This window comes from Saccopteryx leptura, chromosome 13, assembly GCF_036850995.1.
Source record: "Saccopteryx leptura isolate mSacLep1 chromosome 13, mSacLep1_pri_phased_curated, whole genome shotgun sequence".
NCBI classification, from domain to species: domain Eukaryota; kingdom Metazoa; phylum Chordata; class Mammalia; order Chiroptera; family Emballonuridae; genus Saccopteryx; species Saccopteryx leptura.
Genome location: NC_089515.1, coordinates 37865316 through 37885760, shown reverse-complemented (window position 1 = coordinate 37885760; position 20445 = coordinate 37865316). Strand labels below are relative to the sequence as shown.

Sequence of the window (20445 nt, the reverse complement as noted above, 5' to 3'; positions counted from 1 at the left end):
GCTCTTGATGGGACCCGGGCTGAATTTGAGGGCCTACTCCAGGTCAACCTCTGTTTTCAGCGTCAGCCCATCCTCAGGTGAGAACTCCAGGTCCAAAGCCACAGGAACACTGCCAGGGAGTTTCAGGATCTGAAACTCTGTTCTTAAATTCCGGGGTGGGAGACTTGAAGCTTACAGACTAGTGGAGAGACAGACCTCAAACAGAAAATCATGTAAATACCTCATTACAAACAATTTGGTGAAAGAAAAGTTCGGGGACTGTGAAAGTGGGTAACGGGGAGCTGTGCATGCGTTGTGGGAAGAGTGTCAAGACTGACAGGATCCGGTACTCTGTGGATTACACATACATTATAGATGGGGTTTACAATCCTGAATCTTTACATGGGTGGCTTAAAGGTACCTGCCAGCTCCTCTGTTTGTGTTTACAAATTCTGCATTTTTCCGGGGAGGAGCCCCGAGCTTTCTCTGGACTTTCAGGGGCTCTGTTACCCATAGGTTGCACTAGTGAGAGCCAGTCCTGATACTGTTCCCTCTCCCACAGAGGCCCGGGCCCCTCCTGTGCTGGGCCTCTACAGGCTGCTGCTCGTGACCCTGGTTGATCGCAGACCTCGTGCACTTCTGCAGCGGTTGAGGCCCGGGCTTGGGATGCTGCGGGTCTCCTTCTGGGTCTTCCGCCGCGCGCCCCCTGCAGGTCTCAGTGGGAACAGACTAGGCGCGCCAGAAGCTTCTCTGCGCCTGCGGACCGGCCGAGCGCCCCGCCCCGCCGCGCCCCGCCCCGACCTGGCGCAAGCGCGCGTGGGCCCCGCCCCCGACGCGGGACTAGGGCGAGGCAGCCCAGGGCGGATTCTGGAGTTGGGAGCAGCTTGCTGCAGAGACTGCGCTTGCGCTCGTCCGGGGCGTCCTTTCCGCGATGGCTGTGAGTGGTCCACTAACCCTAACCCAAACCCGGCCCACCATCCCGGGGTAGTTCTTATCCCCCTGCGCCGTCACCACTTCGCACCTGCTCTGACCATCCTGGGCCTCCTTCTCCCCCAGTGTTGGCCCTCCGTGGGGCAGGTCCCCGACCCCCAGCTCCTTTCCCCGTAGCTCCCGGGCTCTGCCCTCCGCCCACCTCCGACGTCTGCACCGCTTCCCTCCACAGGCCAGCTCCGTGCAGCAGCTGCGGGAGGATGGCAACGAGCTGTTCAAATGTGGGGATTACGAGGGCGCCCTGACGGCCTACACCCAGGCCCTGGGTCTGGGCGCGACTCCCCAAGACCAGGCCATTCTGCACCGGAACCGGGCCGCCTGCCACCTCAAGCTGGTGAGGGAGCTTGCTGCTCTTCCCGTGGCCTGCCGGGCTGGGTTTGCCCATCTCGCCACTGCGTGGGACCTGGCTGCACATTCACCTTCTCTGGCCACCCACACCTGTGGGATGCCTTTCGGGCCTCCGGGTGGTAGGGGACTGGTGATTCTGGAGAACAACCCTGCTGCCCAATTAGTGCCCTAAAAAGGAGATGAACAGCCAGGCTGGCTTTTTTTTTTTTTGTATTTTTCTGAGGTTGGAAACGGGAAGGCAGTCAGACAGACTCCCGCATACGCCCAACCCGGATCCACCCGGCACGCCCACCAGGGGCGATGCTCTGCCGCAATCAGAGCCATTCTAGCGCCTGAGGCAGAGGCCACAGAGTCATCCTCAGTGCCCGGGCCAACTTTGCTCCAATGGAGCCTTGGCTGCGGGAGGGGAAGAGAGAGACAGAGAGGAAGGAGAGGGGGAGGGGTGGAGAAGCAGATGGGCGCTTCTCCTGTGTGCCCTGGCCAGGAATCGAACCTGGGATTCCCGCACGCCAGGCCTACGCTCTACCACTGAGCCAACTGGCCAGGGCCTGGCTTTTCTTTTTTAAATTAAAAAAAAATTTTTTTTTTAAGTGAGAGGAGGTGAGAGAGACTCCCCATGCACCCCCATTGGGATCCACCCAGCAACTCTTGTCTGGGTCCAACATTTGAACCAGTTGAGCCACTGTCTGCAAGAGGAAAAGGGAGAGAGAAGGGGGAAAGGGAGGGAAAGAGAAGCAGAGGGCCATTTCCCCTGTGTGCCCTGACCGGGGATGAACTCCGATCTCCGCCCACAGGGCCGAGGCTTTATCCACTGAGCAAACCAGCCAAGGCCGGCTTTTCTTTTACAGGAAGATTACAACAAAGCAGAAACAGAGGCATCCAAAGGTAGGAATGTGCCCTGTGTGGAGCTGTGGGGCTTCTGGGACCACTTCATTGTCACATTCTCTTCCTTTCCTTGTGAGACACATCTGTCTTCTTTCCCACATCCTTGGGCATTTCCTTTTCTGCAGCTACCCTCACCTTTTCTGAGGCTGAAGTACTGAGCCCCACATGCGTCCCCCCACCTTCCTCTGGCCCTCAAGATCTTTCCCTACTGCTCTTGCCTGGAGATGGTGGCCTCATGTGTGCTGACAGAGCTCCCGTTTGTGCTCAGCCATTGAAAAGGACGGCGGGGATGTCAAAGCACTCTACCGGCGGAGCCAAGCCCTGGAGAAGCTGGGCCGCCTTGACCAGGCTGTCCTGGACCTGAAGAGATGTGTGAGCCTGGAGCCCAAGAACAAAGTTTTCCAGGACGCCCTGCGCAACATCGGGGGCCAGATTCAGGAGAAGGTGTGTGAGTGACAGAGAGAGAGCATGGCATTGACTGGTGGCAGAGGGACACTGGTAAATGGATCTGGGTCAGCAGTGTAAACACGGTCCTGCAAAGAGGAGATATTGACAGCACAGGAGCTTACAGAATGATGCTCAGCCTTGCCTGCAGGTAGGAGGAGCAGACTAAAATAACGGCAAGGCACTTTTTTTTTGGTGATCTGTTTGGCAAACATTTAAAGTTTGTACACTTTGCTAGGATGGAGGTGGACACTTACTTACCAGGTAAACTTGAGGCGGGGGGCATGGGCCTGCTCATGGCTGCTGGAGCGGGTATAAGTAGGCACAGCTCCTTGGATGGTACTTTTTTTTTTTTAAAGATTTTATTTATTCATTATAGAGAGGAGAGAGAGAGAGAGAAGGGGGGAGGAGCAAAAAGCATCAACTCCCATATGTGTCTTGACCAGGCAAGCCCAGGGTTTTTTTTGTTTTTGTTTTTGTTTTTAATGTGCCTTGACCGCGGGCCTTCAGTAACCCCTTTGCTTGAGCCAGCGACGTTGGGCTCAAGCTGGTGAGCTTTTTGCTCAAACCAGATGAGCCCTCGCTCAAGCTGGCGACCTCGGGGTCTTGAACCTGGGTCTTCGCATCCCAGTCCGACGCTCTATCCACTGCGCCACCGCCTGGTCAGGCTGGATGGTACTTTAGCATAACAATTTTCAACCTTTTTACACTTGGGGATCTGTGAAGATAGGCAAATTATTTAGGGGACTGCTAAAGCAGAAATCACTGTGAACATAAGTGAATTTGACTGAGATCACTGGGTCTATAATCTGCATACACCAGCAGGGTGGTTAACTTTCACAGACTGGTGTAAAATTTCCGGTGGACCTGTTCACAGACTGGCGATTGAAAAACACTGCGTAGCATATCTCTTAAAATTATAAATGAGCATAGGCCGTGATTCATTAGGTTTGCTTGTCTCCCTAAAGAAGTCTTACTCATGTACACAAGCAGGCACGTGTGTGAATTTCAGTCTTGTCTTAATGAAAAATTAGAACTTGCCTAAATGCCCAGCTGTAGGGGAATGGCTGAATAAACTAGGCGATGTCCTTACTACAGGTTCCTATGTTGTAGTTACAGAGAGCATGTAGATCCACATGCACAGACACGGAAAGCTGATGCTTGTTAAATGAAAAAAAGCAAACTATACAATAAAACATTTAGTATGCTGTCATTTATGTTAAAATGATTCCCCTACATACACCCAGGACAGTTTCATGTTTTTTCTGTGTGTACACTTGAGTATGTAAATATGAAGAAAAAGATTTTAAAAGATACACATCAAGATGATAATAGTGCCTGACCAGGCGGTGGCGCAGTGGATGGACCGTCAGGCTGGGACACGGAGGACCCAGGTTCGAGACCCCGAGGTCACCAGCTTAAGCGCAGGCTCATCTTTTTTTTTTTTTGTATTTTTCTGAAGCTAGAAATGGGGAGAGACAGTCAGACAGACTCCCGCATGCGCCCGACCGGGATCCACCCGGCACGCCCACCAGGGGGCGACGCTCTGCCCACCAGGGGGTGGTGCTCTGCCCCTCCGGGGCGTCGCTCTGTTGAGACCAGAGCCACTCTAGCGCCTGGGGCAGAGGCCAAGGAGCCATCCCCAGCGCCTGGGCCATCTTTGCTCCAGTGGAGCCTCGCTGCAGGAGGGGAAGAGAGACAGAGAGGAAGGAGGGGGGGAGGGGTGGAGAAGCAGATGGGCGCTTCTCCTATGTGCCCTGGCCGGGAATCGAACCCGGGACTTCTGCACGCCAGGCCGATGCTCTACCACTGAGCCAACTGGCCAGGGCTCAGGCTCATCTTGTTTGAGCAAAGCTCACCAGCTTGGACCCAAGGTTGCTGGCTTGAGCAAGGGGTTACTTGGTCTGCTGTAGCCCCACGGTCAAGGCACATATGAGAAAGTAATCAGTGAACAACTAAAGTGCCACAACAAAAAACTGATAATTGATGCTTTCCATCTCTCTGCGTTCCTGTCTGTCTGTCCCTATCTATCCTTCTCTCTGACTCTTGCTCTCTCTGTAAATAAAAAAAAAAAAAAAAAGTACTCTTTAAAAAAATAAAAAGATAATAGTATGACTCCTGGGGAAAGGAATGGGATGAGGGGATTTTTCAAAGGAGACATGGCTTTATCTTTCCATTATTATTTTTTTTATTTTTTTGCATTTTTCTGAAGCTGGAATCGGGGAGAGACAGTCAGACAGACTCCCGCATGCGCCCGACCGGGATCCACCCGGCACGCCCACCAGGGGCGACGCTCTGCCCACCAGGGGGCAATGCTCTGCCCATCCTGGGCGTCGCCATGTTGCAACCAGAGCCACTCTAGCGCCTGAGGCAGAGGCCACAAAGCCATCCCCAGCGCCCGGGCCATCTCTGCTCCAATGGAGCCTTGGCTGCGGGAGGGGAAGAGAGAGACAGAGAGGAAGGCGCGGCGGAGGGGTGGAGAAGCAAATGGGCGCTTCTCCTGTGTGCCCTGGCCGGGAATCGAACCCGGATCCTCCGCACACTAGGCCGACGCTCCACCTCTGAGCCAACCGGCCAGGGCCTTTCCATTATTTTTAACGATTGTATTTATTAATTTTTAGAGAGAGGAGAGAGAGAGAGGCAGGGGAGGAGCAGGAAGCATCAACTTGTAGTTGCTTCTCATATGTGCCTTGACCAGGCAAGCCTGGGATTTCGAACCAGCAACCTCAGCATTCTAGGTTGACGCTTTATCCACTGCACCATCACAGGTCAGGCTTATCTGTTAATTTTTTAGCTTAGTTTTTTTTTTTTTTTTTTTTTTTTGTATTTTTCTGAAGTTGGAAACGGGGAGGCAGTCAGACAGACTCCCGCATACGCCCAACCCGGATCCACCTGGCATGCCCACCAGGGGGCGATGCTCTGCTCATCTGGGGCGTTGCTCTGTTGCAACCTGAGCCATTCTAGTGCCTGAGGCAGAGGCCATAGAGCCATTCTCAGCGCCCGGGCCACCTTTGCTCCAATGGAGCCTTGGCTGCGGGAGGGGAAGAGAGAGACAGAGAGGAAGGAGAGGGGGAGGGGTGGAGAAGCAGATGGGCACTTCTCCTGTGTGCCCTGGCCGGGAATTGAACCCGGGACTCCTGCACGCCAGGCCGACACTCTACCACTGAGCCAACCGGCCAGGGCCTATCTGTTAATTTTTTAAAAAATGAAGCGGCATTGTTTGTGTGGCACATATGCTTGAAAATTAACTTCTCTGCCATGGGTGCAAGAAGAGAAGGGGGGTGCAGCACACGTTAGACTTGTGCCCCAAGACTGTGGGAAGGAAGAAAGCCTGGTATGATCTTTATCATTCAGATTTTTTTTTTCTTTTCTTCTGAAGCTGGAAACAGGGAGAGACAGTCAGACAGACTCCCGCATGCGCCCGACCGGGATCCACCTGGCATGCCCACCAGGGGCGACGCTCTGCCCACCAGGGGGCGATGCTCTGCCCCTCCAGGGCGTTGCTCTCCAGCGACCAGAGCCACTCTAGCGCCTGGGGCAGAGGCCAAGGAGCCATCCTCAGCACCCGGGCCATCTTTGCTCCAATGGAGCCTTGGCTGCGGGAGGGGAAGAGAGAGACAGAGAGGAAGGAGGGGGTGGGGGTGGAGAAGCAAATGGGCGCTTCTCCTATGTGCCCTGGCCGGGAATCGAACCCGGGTCCCCCGCACGCCAGGCCGACGCTCTACCACTGAGCCAACCGGCCAGGGCCTCATTCAGATTATTTTTAAAAACTCAAAGACAATACCTGACCTAAAGGGAGTGTTAGCAACTACCTTATGACCTGCCAGCTCCCTTGCAGGAAGTTTAATAAATACTGCCAAGCCTGACCAGGTGGTGGCTCACTGGATAGAGCATCAGTCTGGGATGCCAAGGACCCAGGTTTGAAACCCCGAGGTTGTTGGCTTGAACACAGGCTCACCAGATTGAGCGTGGGGTCACTAGCTTGAGCGTGGGAGCATGGATATGACCCCATGGTTGCTGGCTAACTGGTCAAGGCACATATGCGAAAGCAATCAACGAACAACTAAGGTGCCGCAACTATGAGTTGATGCTTTTTATCTCTCTCCCTTCCTGTCTGCCTGTCTCTGTCTCTTTCTGTCTGTCTCTTCTCATAAATAAATAAATAAATGCTGCCGAAACAGAGAAGGCACTACTTTGGCTAACACAGTACCTGCCTTTCTGAGTGGCACTGCCTTCAGAATGGGTGCCACCCCTGTTGCCCAAGCAAGAGGTCACTGCGAGGGGAAAATAGCTGTGGGAAGTTCGGGAGAAGCTACCGGGCGAGTCTCTTCCTGTCCCTGGTAGCTCGGTCTAGCGCTAAGCCCAGATATCCTGACTGTGCCTCCCAAGGACAGGAGCCGGGTCTTGGGAGGAGCCAGAGAGGACACAGAGGGAATGTGTTGTCTCTGGCCAAAAGTGGTGATTCGTTCCGCGCTTTGTTGGGTTGTCCTAGGTGCGGTACATGTCTTCGACAGATGCCAAGGTGGAACAGATGTTTCAGATCCTCTTGGACCCACAAGAGAAAGGCACTGAGAAGAAACAGAAGGTAAGGGCCTGGACTGAGTGCGAGTGACCTTCCAGCAGAGCTGCCTGTCCCTAGTGCCCTGCCTGGGTGCCGATGGCGGCCTCAGAGGCCCCTGTGGGCCTGGGCCTGGCGCTTCTCAGATCGTGCAGCAGGGGTCACAGCCTGGATGGGGGCTCCGAGGGCCTGGGCTACGAGTGTGTGAGCACCTGTTGGTCAGGCCCTGTACCAGAAGTTAGGGGTGTAGTGGCGACTGAGACACTGTCCCTGCCCTTTAATCTTTGCCAGGGACTCGGGACCCCATGCATCATTCTAACCATCAATCCTGAGAGCAGGCTTTCCCTTCTAGTTGCAAAGAAGAACACTGAAGTTCAGTGAGGGTCACTCAGCCAGGCCCCCTGGCTGTGTGTGTGTGTGTGTGTGTGTGTGTGTGTTCGTTCCATGTTATCATGTGCTTCCTTTGAGGCCGTGCGCGCGCGTGCGCGCCCTGGCCGTGTGTGTGTGTGTGTGTGTGTGTGTGTGTGTGTGTGTGTGTGTGTTCGTTCCATGTTATCATGTGCTTCCTTTGACTCAGGCTTCCCAGAACCTGGTGGTGCTGGCCAGGGAAGATGCGGGAGCTGAGAAGATCTTCCGGAGCAATGGGGTCCAGCTCTTGCAGCGCCTGCTGGAGACAGGAGAGCCCGACCTGATGCTGGCGGCTCTGCGCACGCTCGTTGGCATTTGTTCTGAGCACCAATCACGGGTAGGTGGGATGGAGGGTCAAGTTACTGCCTTATTTGGTCCATCTGTCCATCCACCCTTCTACCCCTCACCTACTCCGAAAAGAACTTACCACAGAGTACAAGGAGACATGTAACAGGAGAGGAAAAAATAAAGTAGCTCAAAAGACCAACATGATTTGAGATGAGCTGGGGCCGGAAAAGGGCAAAGCTCCCCACTGACACCTGAGCACTTGCTTTCAGGGGGGCCTCCGAGTGTGACCTCGGCGTTCCTGCAGCTGCTCACGGAGGTGCTTGTTCACTGACTCACGCCCTGTCCATGTGGGAAAAGCAAGCTTGTTGCAGAGAACAGGGCACTTGTCCTTCCCTGACGACCCAGCTGGCATTTTCCCAGGAGGGGGTCCTCACATGGCGAGCGATGTGGTCAGTGATGTCACCCACTTTACCATCAAGATGAGATATGAAGGGCTTTATTTTTTTATTTTTATTTTTTTTAGATTTTATTTATTCATTTTTTATTAGAGAGAGAGAGAGAACAGGGGGAGGAGCAGGAAGCTTCAACTCCCATGAGAGAGAGAGAGAGAGAGAGAGAGAGAACAGGGGGAGGAGCAGGAAGCTTCAACTCCCATATGTGCCTTGACCAGGCAAGCCCAGGGTTTTGAACCAGCGACCTCAGCATTCCAGGTCGACATTTTATCCACTGTGCCACCACAGGTCAGGCAGAGATGTGAGGGGCTTTATAGTGAAATGACTCTCTGCATAGACTGTGGGTGTCCAGCACAGACACTTTGGCAAGAACAGGCCTGCTCTGGACCCAGGGGACAGGGACATGACCCTCGGTTGCTTTTAGAGGCACCCCCAGTTCCTAGATCAGGGGTGGAACTGTGAAATAGTCTCTGAATGTTCTTTAGGCCAAACTCAACCTCTGGCCACACTCAGTGCACAGTTAGGGATCTCTACGGCTTCCCTCCACCAACCGGAGGCTCTGTCCTCCTCTGTCCCACCCAGACAGTGGCGACCTTGAGCGTGCTGGGAACTCGGCGAGTGGTCTCCATCCTGGGTGTGGAGAATCAGGCCGTGTCTCTGGCAGCCTGCCACCTGCTGCAGGTGATGTTTGATGCCCTCAGGGAAGGTGTCAAGAAAGGCTTCCGTGGTAAAGAAGGTTCCCTCATCGTGGGTGAGTGGAAGCAGGTCTGCGGTCCCCCTGGAACAGGAAGGGCTGAGCCAGCCAGGTGCAGGCTTTTCAGGAATGTGGCTTAGTGACAGTATTTTACTCTAGATTGCCAGCAGCCAGGGTGCCTGTGGGGAAGGTGGATCCCAGCCCAGAGCTCATGAGGCAGGTCCCCTGCTCTGTGTCTCTCTGGCTCTTGGGCAGTTATAAAGGTCAGACAGGGCTGGGCCACTGTGGAACCTACTGATGTCTCTTTTTGCCAGATCCTGCCCGGGAGCTGAAGGTCCTCATCAGTAACCTCCTGGAGCTGCTGACGGAGGTGGGGGTCTCGGGCCAAGGCCGAGACAATGCCCTGACCCTCCTGATTAAAGTGGTTCCCCGCAAGTCTTTTAAGGACCCCAACAACAGCCTCACTCTCTGGGTCATTGACCAAGGTAGGTGGTACTGTTTTATTTTTATTTATTTTATTTTATTTTATTTTATTTTTTTGAAGCTAGAAATGGGGATAGACAGTCAGACAGACTCCCGCATGCGCCCGACCGGGATCCACCCGGCACGCCCACCAGGGGCGACGCTCTGCCCACCAGGGGGTGATGCTCTGCCCCTCCGGGGCGTTGCTCTGTCGCGACCAGAGCCACTCTAGCACCTGGGGCAGAGGCCAAGGAGCCATCCCCAGCGTCCGGGCCATCTTTGCTCCAATGGAGCCTTGGCTGCGGGAGGGGAAGAGAGAGACAGAGAGGAAGAAGGGGGGGTGGAGAAGCAAATGGGCGCTTCTCCTATGTGCCCTGGCCGGGAATCGAACCCGGGTCCCCCGCACGCCAGGCCGACGCTCTACCGCTGAGCCAACCGACCAGGGCCCAGACCTCACTTCTGAGGGTCTTCCCTGACCCCACAGCTGCCTACGTCGGCAGCCGGCAGCTCTGAGCCTGCCCTGCCCGGCCTCCCTCCCTGTGCCCCTCCCAGAAGCCTCTGCCCTTGGCCTGCTGGGGCTTCTAAGGAGGGTGTCTCTTCAGGTTTGAAGAAGATCCTGGAGGTGGGGGGCTCTCTGCAGGAGCCTCCTGGGGAGCTCACGGTGACAGCAAACAGCCGCATGAGCGCCTCCATCCTTCTCAGCAAGCTCTTCGATGACCTGAAGTGTGATGCCGAGAGGGAGAATTTCCACCGCCTCTGTGAAAACTACATCAGGCAAGTGAGGCGGCCCGTCCCCTGCTGCCCAGGATGCCAGCAGGAGTTCCAGCCCCTCGGGGAGGGGCAGAGCCTCTTGGAGGCCTAGTCTTCCCATTGGCAACTCCTCTTGCTGTTCTTGCCCAAGCAGGATAGATGTCTGACCAGTGGAAGGGAAGGGGCAGGCCTTTGGCCTTAGTGTGTCAGCGGTCGCCTTGTGCCCTCAGGAGCTGGTTTGAGGACCACGGGCTGGCCGGGAAGTTGCGGGCCATCCAGACGGTGTCCTGCCTCCTGCAAGGCCCCTGTGATGCTGGCAACCGGGCCCTGGAGCTGAGTGGTGTCATGGAGAGTGTGATTGCTCTGTGTTCCTCTGAGCGGGAAGAGGAGCAGCTGGTGGCTGTGGAGGCCCTGATCCATGCGGCTGGCAAGGCCAAGCGGGCCTCCTTCATCACAGCCAATGGCGTCTCGCTGCTGAAGGACCTGTACAAGCGCAGCGAGAAGGACAGCATTCGCATCCGGGCGCTGGTGGTGAGATGGGCGGGCCTGGGCCTGGCATGCAGGCTGAGGAGCAGCGGCCCTGGCTGGCTGGTGTCCCAGGGTGCTGCCCTGGCACACTCTAAGAGGAAATGTGGGATGTGCAGGGCCTTATCCGGGCCAGAGGCAAGGGCCCTGGCTCCTCCCACAAGGCTCAGGGTCAAGCCAGAGAGATGAGCCCTATTGAGAGAGGACGCCTGACAATGCAGGCTGCACATGCTGGCCCCTGGGGGAGGTGATGGCGTTTGCAGGACATGCTGGGCCAGGGTGGTCAGAAGGGCAGAAAGGCTGGTGGTCCAGGAACTGGTAGCTTGGGGTCCATCTGGCCTCCATGCGCCTACTGCGGGCATGCACCTTGGGGAAGCTAGTCGTCCCCCTGGGGCACTTAGTCCTGGGTTTCTTCATCCCGTAAGGATCTTGACCTTGGCTAAGATACCCGTCTTCTCTGTGCATGCGTCTTGGCTCCACCTGTAAAGGACTTTATTTGGTATGACATGGGAAGGGACAGAGCAGATCCCAGGACAGACTGGGATGGCTTGGAGCCCAGGGCAGCACAGTGGCCAATATATCATGTCAGTCTCTGACCAGGTACTTTGTCCCATGCCCACCCCAGTATCTCATTCTGCTGCCAGATGCTCTAGGTGGCAGCCCAGCAGGGGGTGCACGGCCTCTGGAGAGCCTGGCAGAGTGCCAGGGAGGGAGCCCATGCCAGGTATGTGGGGCCCAGCTCTGCCTCCGTCCCCAGAGGCAAACAGCTGGTTCTTGCTTCTTCCTCCAGGGACTCTGTAAGCTCGGCTCGGCTGGAGGGACTGACTTCAGCATGAAGCAGTTTGCTGAAGGCTCCACTCTCAAACTGGCCAAGCAGTGTCGAAAGTGAGTCATTTGGCATTGCTGTGACTCCCCACCTCTTGGCTTGACGTCAGGAGAGGAGGACCGAGGAGGAGGGTGGCTCTCTCTCCTCACCACCCTGCTCTCCCCCAGGCAGACCGTGGTCCTGCCCTGTGAACTCGTTCCCTGTTTCGAGGGGATGCCCAAGCCCCTGGCATTTCCCCTTTGGTCCTGGAGTGCCCCCTCTCACTCCCATGTGGCGGTTGTCCACTGCCCTGCACGTCCCCAGGTGGCTGTGCAATGACCAGATCGACGCAGGCACTCGGCGCTGGGCCGTGGAGGGCCTGGCGTACCTCACCTTTGATGCTGACGTGAAGGAGGAGTTCGTAGAAGATGAGGCCGCCCTGAAGGCCCTGTTCCGGCTCAGCCAGGTGGTTCCGTGGGCTCTGCTGTCATCAGGGACACTGTCTTGGACTAGAGCCACTGGGCTCTCGTGGCCCCCGGGAGGGAGGGCTGGTAGCCGAGTAGTCACACTGGCGTGGACATACCGGTCTGCACCAGTTGGGCTGGAAAGGACGAGCTTTCTGGAGCAGTCAGCGGGTCAAGTGTGGGAGCTCCCAGAGTCTGAGGCCAGGCTGGGGCCTGGGGATGTCCCCAGAAGCATCCTGGTGACCGAGTGGTCCAGCGCAGGGTGGACATGGGGCCCTGGGCAGCATTGATTTCAGTGCCGCTCTGCCCCGGGGTACTCGCTGACGGCCCTCTGCTCTTGGCAGTCCGAGGAGAGGTCGGTGCTGTTCGCGGTGGCCTCAGCGCTGGTGAACTGTACCAACAGCTATGACTACGAGGAGCCGGACCCCAAGATGGTGGAGCTGGCCAAGTATGCCAAGCAGCACGTGCCTGAGCAGCACCCCAAGGTGAGGGGCCTTTAGAAGCAGCTTGGGGATGTCCGTGTCATTGGGATGGTGATCTGCATCCACTGTAGACAAGCCTTTCATGTAAGTGGGCTTCTGTCCCTTTGTTTTCGTGTTCATCAATGTGTGCTGTGAGGAAAGTCCCCTTTCCCTGTCTAGTGGGCTAAAGCCCCTGTGCTAAGCTGTCTCCTTCCCCAGGACAAACCAAGTTTTCTGCGGGCACGGGTAAAGAAGCTGCTGGCAGCAGGTGTGGTATCAGCCATGACGTGCATGGTGAAGACCGACAGCCCTGTGCTGACAAACTCCTGCCGGGAGCTCCTGTCCAGGTGCGCCCGCAGCACTCGCTTCACGCTGCAGCTGCGGCTCCAGAGGGAGCAGGGCCCGGTTCTGTGGGCCTCTCGGGGCGGGGGGCCACTGCTTGGCTTCTTCCCTTCACTGAGCGCGGAGGTGGAGTGGCTGCTGGCCAGAGCCCTGGGCTGCCACCACCTTCTCCTTCTCCTTCTCCTTGCAGGGTCTTTCTGGCTTTGGTGGAAGAGGCCGAGGACCGCGGCACTGTGGTTGCGCAGGGAGGGGGCAAGGTGAGCTGGTGGACAGACTTCTTTTTTTTTTTTTTTGTATTTTTCTGAAGGTGGAAACGGGGAGAGACAGTCAGACAGACTCCCGCATGCGCCCGACCGGGATCCACCCGGCACGCCCACCAGGGGCGACGCTCTGCCCACCAGGGGGCGATGCTCTGCCCCTCCGGGGTGTCGCTCTGTTGCGACCAGAGCCACTCTAGCGCCTGGGGCAGAGGCAAGGAGCCATCCCCAGCGCCCGGGCCATCTTTGCTCCAGTGGAGCCTTGGCTGCGGGAGGGGAAGAGAGAGACAGAGAGGAAGAAGGGGGGGGGGGTGGAGAAGCAAATGGGCGCTTCTCCTATGTGCCCTGGCCGGGAATCGAACCCGGGTCCCCCGCACGCCAGGCCGACGCTCTACCGCTGAGCCAACCGGCCAGGGCCTGGACAGACTTCTTCATGGTGGTTTACAAAACAACTCAGTGGCGTCTTCACCAGCGATTAGTATTAGATGTGGAACAGAAAAACATTAATAGCCAGGAGGAATGTCTTCCTGCTGAGTGATGCTGAAGGGGGTGGGCCTTTGTTAAGGTCCAGAGTTCCTCTCTTTTCCCTGTGTCATTGACTTCCATAGCCCCAGCTCCAGTGCAGCCCATGTCTTGCCCATAAATGGGGTGTCAGGAAGTGTTTGGGTAGCTTAATGGGAAACCACAGACAGGTGGGTATGGTCTGAAACCCACTTGTCTGCAAACCTGGGGAGAGAGGGAAGGGGGAGAGGCACTGTCCGGGGATCAGGGCCAGACAGCTTGGGCCCTCCCCTCCTGGGCACGTCTTGATCACCGAGGGGCTTGTCCCCATAGGCTCTGCTCCCGCTGGCCCTGGAAGGCTCTGACGTGGGGCAGACAAAGGCAGCCCAGGCTCTCGCCAAGCTCACCATCACCTCCAACCCAGAGATGACGTTTCCTGGAGAGCGGGTGCGTGTCTTCCTGCCCCAGCCCTGGCCTCGCCTCTACCCCCTCACTGGACCCTGAAGGCCGCTGACCTGGGCTGTGGCTCCTCTGTAGGATCAGCAGGAATTGGCAGCTTTGCTGAGCCCCGGGATGGGGAGGGCAGCCTTCAGCTGGGGTAGACTGCCACCTGCAGGTCAATGGGGCTGGCGGGGGCCAGGGCGTGTAGCCCTGACAGGTGGGGTGCGTATCGCAGATCTATGAGGTGGTCCGGCCCCTTGTCTCCCTGTTGCACCTCAACTGCTCAGGCCTGCAGAACTTCGAGGCGCTCATGGCTCTGACGAACCTGGCGGGGATCAGTGAGAGGCTCCGGTAATGCTCTTTGGGATATGAGTTCTGGGCGGGGTATCAGTGTAAATTATCCCCAGTGAAGTACTTCACAGTTTGGAAAGCACTCTTTGGTCATTGCTCTATTTGAGTCTCTTCTGTATCATTCAGTTGAGGGGACCGTTCCATGAGAACAAGGCACTTGGCCATAACAGTGCAGGTGTTGGAGTAGAACTGCCTGGGTTCGAATCCTGGCTTCTCTGGTTACTAGTGTCCAACCTCAAGTGAGTTACTGAATCTCTCCATGCCTCAGTTTTTCTCTCTGTGAAGTGGGATGGATATAGTACCTACCTCATGAAATCGTGGTGAGGAGAACTAAACAAGGAAATACACTGCTCACAAAAATTAGGGAATATTTCAAAATAAATATGAAGTGATAAAATATCCCCTAATTTTTGTGAACACTATATCTGTAAAAGTACTATGAAGGCACCTGTCTACCAGCAATGTGGCCAATTAGTACATATTAGCTGTTACTGCTAATTGTGACTTTGGCTACAGACTTACTTCTCAGCCTCAGTTTCCTCTTCTGCAAAGTAGTCTTGATAGTGCCACCTGCACCTTCAGCATGGGGCCGTGGGGAGGATGAAGTCAGTCTAAGTGCTGGGTCAGAGTAAGTGCTCAAATGGCCCGTGTTAGCATCACCGTCACCGCCACCCTCATCTCCTAACTTCTAGTTCAGAGTGTTGTGCATGGTTTTATGTCATCTCCTAGGCCCTGGTTGGAAGGCTGGAAACCAGTGCAGTTCACACCTAGTGCAGGACGGCCTTTGGACATTGCTCAGGGAAATCCATTGCCCAGGGACACTGCCTAGGGCTGGCTTGTATGGGGACCCAGTGGTGGAGGCTCTGATGGCGCCCGCTCTTCTCCCCTTGGCTCTGCAGGCAGAAGATCCTAAAGGAGAAGGCTGTGCCCATGATTGAGGGCTACATGTTCGAGGACCATGAGCTGATCCGCCGGGCAGCCACAGAGTGCATGTGTAACCTGGCTATGAGCAAGGAGGTGAGGGCTGAGTCAGGCAGTCATATGGGCAGGCGTGCAGAAGTGCCCGGCCCTGGGTGGGCTTAGCCCCGGCTGACTTGGTCTCCCCCCTCACCTGGCCGCAGGTACAGGACCTCTTTGAAGCCGAGGGTAATGACCGGCTGAAGCTGCTGGTGCTGTACAGTGGGGAGGACGACGAGATGCTGCGGCGGGCGGCCGCCGGGGGCCTGGCCATGCTCACCTCCATGCGGCCTTCTCTGTGCAGCCGCATCCCGCAAGTGGTCAGTGCCCCTTCTCTGTGGGGGAGGGGAGGGGCTCGGACCCCCCAGCATGGTAGTGGTTGGTGGGGAAAGTCCAGGGCGGGTGCATGTGGCCCCTGCCAGGGATTCAGCTTGTTGCTGGGTGGTCCTACTCTCGTTTCCTACAGACCACACACTGGCTAGAGATCCTGCAGGCTCTGCTTCTGAGCCCCAACCAGGAGCTGCAGCACCGGGGCGCCGTGGTGGTGCTGAACATGGTGGAGGCCTCACGGGAGACTGCCAGCAGCCTGATGGAGAGCGAGGTGCTGGAGATCCTGTCCGTGCTGGCGAAGGGCCAGCGGGGCCCTGTCACAAAGGCCGCTGCGGCTTGCCTGGGCAAAGCGGTGGAATACGGGCTCATCAAACCCAACCAGGATGGAGAGTGAGGGGTTTCTCATGCACACACTGCGCATCGCAGCCCAGGGAACGAGGATGTGCAGCTCTGGCCGATTGTACTGAGCACTCTGGCCTCTCCTCCGTAGTTGCCCTTTGATGTCCTGTCCTGTGTCAGGGGCCACGCTCATTACAGCCCTGCTCTGCCGGCACTGCCTCCAGCCTCACGCAGCAAGGCTTTTCCTGTACTACTGTAGACGCCTGGGAAAGGGGAAGGCACCTCCTAACTCAGCCCGATGTTTTCAACATTGGGAAGAGCACATACAGCAGCCTCACCAGCAGTGAGCATCATCGACACCTGCAAGCAGGACTGCCCCAGATCCTGTAATAAAAGTGCTGAATTCAAATGTGTGCCGTGTCTGTGGCCTGCGGGAGGGCTGGCTGTAGGCCATTCTCTGGAGCAGGAACTGGCCTGTTGAATACACAAGAGGAGCCAGGTCTACAAAGGAATCCCATGGATTCCCCACCCTGTGCTGCCAAGTTGCGGCTTAATCCCGTTGGAGGCTCAGTGGGTTTAGACCAGTGGTAGTCAACCTGGTCCCTACCGCCCACTAGTGGGCGTTCCAGCTTTCATGGTGGGTGGTAGCCGAGCAACCAAAGTATAAATAAAAAGATAGATTTAACTATAGTAAGTTGTTTTATAAAGATTTATTATGCCAAACTTAGTGAAATCCGACATCAAGTACTTGGTAAGTAATTATTATTATATGCTTTAATTTGCTGTCACTCTGCTTTATAAATTTTATAAAGTAAAGTTACTTCCCTACTTTATAAATCACCATTACTGTGGAACTGGTGGGCGGTTAGAAAATTTTACTGCTAACAGAGATACAAAAGTGGGCGGTAGGTATAAAAGGCTGACTCCCCCTGGTTTAGAGTATAGGCTCCCAGATGCTGGTTTTTAAATATTTGTATCTGTATCCAGAGTTGTCAGTGACGCTCAGGCGGTGTTGGGATTCGGGGTGGGTGGGTCCACCGGGCCGCTCCTCCTGCGGGTACCTGAGTGGGGTGGGCTGAAGACTGGGCTCCACCGCCAGCCACTTCCACTTGCGGGCCAAGCCCGGTGGAGCTCATTGGCTCAAAGGCATAGATGACAGTTTTTTGTTTGTTTTTTACAGAGTCAGAGATAGACAGGGACAGACAGACAGGAACGGAGAGAGATGAGAAGCATCAATCATCAGTTTCTCGTTGCGCGTTATGACTTCTGAGTTGTTCATTGATTGCTTTCTCACATGTGCCTTGACCGCGGGCCTTCAGCAGACCGAGTAACCCCCTGCTGGAGCCAGCAACCTTGGGTCTAAGCTGGTGAGCTCTTTGCTCAAGCCAGATGAGCCCGCGCTCAAGCTGGCGACCTCAGGGTCTCGAACCTGGGTCCTTCCGCATCCCAGTCTGACGCTCTATCCACTGCGCCACCACCTGGTCAGGCCAGATGACAGTTTTTGAGCCAATGGGAGGTAAGACCACTGCCTGCCTAGTGCTGCTGCTTCCTTTCTGCTGGGGTCCTGCAAGTGAGTGAGTGAGACTCCGCTTGGCTGGTAGTACCTCACGGCGGGGTCCCTGCGCATTACGCTTTGTCTAGACTCCTTAGGAGTGTCCCCCTCTAATCCACGGAGACCTGCGGGGGCTGGGACCATCTCGTCCCCCTCTGCCGGGAGTCCACCACTCCCATCGGAGGTCCATCTACTTAGCACCCGAGGCCGCAGTGGCACAGCGTAGACATCCGGACCGGCTCGCTAGAGCTTTGACTGGACAGGCCACAGCAGGGACTCGGAAGTACCAAGGTGAGCAGCGCCCTCGCAGGCGATTGGGCCCAGGGCGGCCTGGCAGCCAATAGGTGCCTCACCCAAGTCGCGGGCCTACCAGCCTTTTCCCCTGGCGGGGGGCAGCCAGGTCCAGTGCTGGCGACTCCTTCCTGGGCCGCCGCTCTGCGCCCCTTCCTTTCCACCTTAGAGATTGCCCATTGGAAGGAGCTGCCTGAGCGGCCGGAGGGCACAGCGTCAAGCTCCAAGTCAAAGGCCTCCTTGAGTTGGGATTGGACACTGAAGAGGTTAGGAACATGGGAATCAAGGAGCTTTGATTTCAAGAGAGGTCCAGGATTTGACTTCAAAGGCTTGAAAATACCTGTAAAATTTTGGCCAAGGTGCACATGCTGTGCTGAGGAAGCGCGTTGAGTGACCACTAGACTGACTGCCTCTGTCTCCCCGTTGATGTGTGAGCTCCGTGGGGCGGAAAGCCCCCCTCTTCTGCCCAAAGTAGAGGATCAGTCAATACGTGTGGGATGAATAAATTACCAGGTGGGGTTCTGGTGAAACTGTGCTTATACATATCCCCGAAAACTCAATATGTACCCATAGTCGTATTGATCAACTTGAAGTACTGGATGTAATTAGCTAGTACGGTGTGCCTATGATGGTAGGTGCCAGCCTGTGAAGCTCAGACCGTAGTTCAATGCCTGAAGAAGAGGGTGCTTAAATCCCTCCTGCTCATATCGTGAATCACTGAGCTTGCCAAGTCAAAAAGGACAAGGAAATTGCCCTACTCTAAACAGCTCGGAGTCCTCCTAAATCGCGCAGGACTTTAGATAAGGCTCCTGTTCAGTGAACGCTGTGGAATGGCTATTGTCCGTCTCCGTGGTTAGAAGGTGGCACTCTCCTTATCTTACAGGTCAGGCAGCTGCAGTGTCCGCGAAGGGGCCACCTGCAAAATCTCAGGTTCCAGGCCCATTCCAGCCCAGTGGCGGCCAGCAGAGGGCGCTGCCAGGGCATGGTCGAGGAGCGCCCTGGGCGGTTTGGCTTCAGTTTCTGTGGCTTTGGGCAGGCGCTTGGCTCCGACGGCCGGCGGGCACCAGGTCCACAGCCCCCGGCTGCTGTGCTCGCCGGACAAAGGCGGGGACATATGCAGCGTGAGCTCCAGCTGGAGCTACACCGCATTTATCAGCCGTGAGCGTCCCCCTCCTTCCCACTTTCAGCCTGTCCCTGGACACATGTCCCTGCCTCCGGCTCAGCCCGTTGTCGTCTCCCGCAGGTGCTGGCCCGGTGCAGCTGTCGGGCTCGGCGGGCGGCGCGGCGGACGGCTGCCGGGACTTGTGGGCCTCAGAGACACTCTTCGTGGTGTTGCGTGATGGGCGGGGACCCGGGGCCGGGCCGAGCTGCAGGCCTGGGCGCCCAGCTTGGCGCTGTGCGGGGAGCCCCTCTGGGTCCAGACCGTGGCGGTGGAGACCAAGCGGGAAGGCGGAGCGGGTGGTGAGACCCGGGCCGCGCCGCTGCCCCTGCTGCCCTGCTCCTCGCCCAGCCTCTGGCCCCGGAGCTGGGCACAGAGCACGCGTTGCTGCTGGACGGGGCGGGCCAGGTGTATGCCTGGGGCGCGGGCCGGTGAGTGTGACCACGGAAGGAAGGCCGGGGAGACCCCTCGATGTGCCCGGAGCTGACTAGGGGTTCCTTGCTCAGGCATGGACAGCTGGGCCAGGGACTCTGGAGGCAGAGCTGGAGCTGAGGCTGCTGGAGGCGCTGCAAGGCCTGCCCGTGGCTGTCGTGGCCGCCGGGGGCTGGCACTCTGTGTGTGTGAGTGGTGAGTGACCGTTTCTTCTCCAAAGAAGCTCGGGTCTTGTAGGCTCCAAACCTTCCTCCTCTTCTAGTTTTGGTGCAGGGCGTAGGCAGGCCCCCTAAGCTCATCCCGCATCTGTCAGCTCAGTCACCCACGACTCCTGGATACCTCTCCCCTGTTGAGCCCCTCGGCTACCTTTGTCACCCGCTCACACCTGGACTGTTCTTATATTTTGTTACTGGTCTCACTACTCTGTCCATCTGCCTCCAGCCAGGGCTGTCTTTCTATATAAAACTCCCGAGAGCCTGACTGGGAGGTGGCACAGTGGATAGAGCGTCGGACTGGGATGCCAGGTTCGAGACCCAGAGGTCGCCAGCTTGAGCGCAGGCTCATCTGGTTTGAGCAAAGCTCACCAGCTTGGACCCAAGGTCTCTGGCTCGAGCAAGGGGTTACTCGGTCTGCTGAAGGCCCACAGTCAAGCACATATGAGAAAGCAATCAAGCCCTGGCCGGTTGGCTCAGTGGTAGAGCGTCGGCCTGGCATGCAGAAGTCCCGGGTTCGATTCCCGGCCAGGGCACACAGGAGAGGTGCCCATTTGCTTCTCCACCCCCCCTCCTTCCTCTCTGTCTCTCTCTTCCCCTCCCGCAGCCGAGGCTCCATTGGAGCAAAGATGGCCCAGGCACTGAGGATGGCTCCTTGGCCTCTGCCCCAGGCGCTAGAGTGGCTCTGGTCGCAACAGAGTGATGCCCGGGAGGGGCAGAGCATCGCCCCCTGGTGGGCATGCCAGGTGGATCCCGGTCGGGCGCATG

General features: G+C 56.7%; 2 protein-coding genes across 2 annotated transcripts; both read left to right on the top strand.

The window, feature by feature from the left end:
* The first annotated feature begins 798 nt into the window (after window positions 1-798).
* UNC45A (unc-45 myosin chaperone A) lies at window positions 799-16411 on the top strand. Its single transcript, XM_066354992.1, has 20 exons — window positions 799-916; window positions 1142-1303; window positions 2166-2202; window positions 2471-2646; window positions 7139-7231; window positions 7782-7949; window positions 8935-9103; window positions 9361-9531; window positions 10111-10282; window positions 10489-10789; window positions 11574-11668; window positions 11913-12054; window positions 12397-12537; window positions 12733-12860; window positions 13046-13112; window positions 13947-14060; window positions 14290-14405; window positions 15305-15422; window positions 15527-15682; window positions 15829-16411. The coding sequence occupies exons 1-20, from the start codon at window positions 911-913 to the stop codon at window positions 16084-16086; spliced, it is 2790 nt and encodes a 929-aa protein (XP_066211089.1). The 5' UTR covers window positions 799-910; the 3' UTR covers window positions 16087-16411.
* A 1171-nt stretch (window positions 16412-17582) lies between these two features.
* Window positions 17583-19909, top strand: RCCD1 (RCC1 domain containing 1). The gene is given in 7 exon segments (XM_066355014.1): window positions 17583-18925; window positions 18927-19032; window positions 19118-19234; window positions 19237-19380; window positions 19383-19464; window positions 19540-19553; window positions 19556-19909. Coding segments are annotated over 7 exon segments (645 nt in total). The 5' UTR covers window positions 17583-18856; the 3' UTR covers window positions 19669-19909.
* The last annotated feature ends 536 nt before the right edge of the window (window positions 19910-20445 follow it).

Bases quoted from the DNA above. Each gene is read 5' to 3' on its own strand.
- UNC45A (XM_066354992.1), top strand. The intron at 2,647-7,138 runs GTGTGTGAGTGA...GGGTTGTCCTAG, and splicing joins GGGGCCAGATTCAGGAGAAG to GTGCGGTACATGTCTTCGAC. The intron at 12,861-13,045 runs GTGCGCCCGCAG...TTCTCCTTGCAG, and splicing joins TGCCGGGAGCTCCTGTCCAG to GGTCTTTCTGGCTTTGGTGG.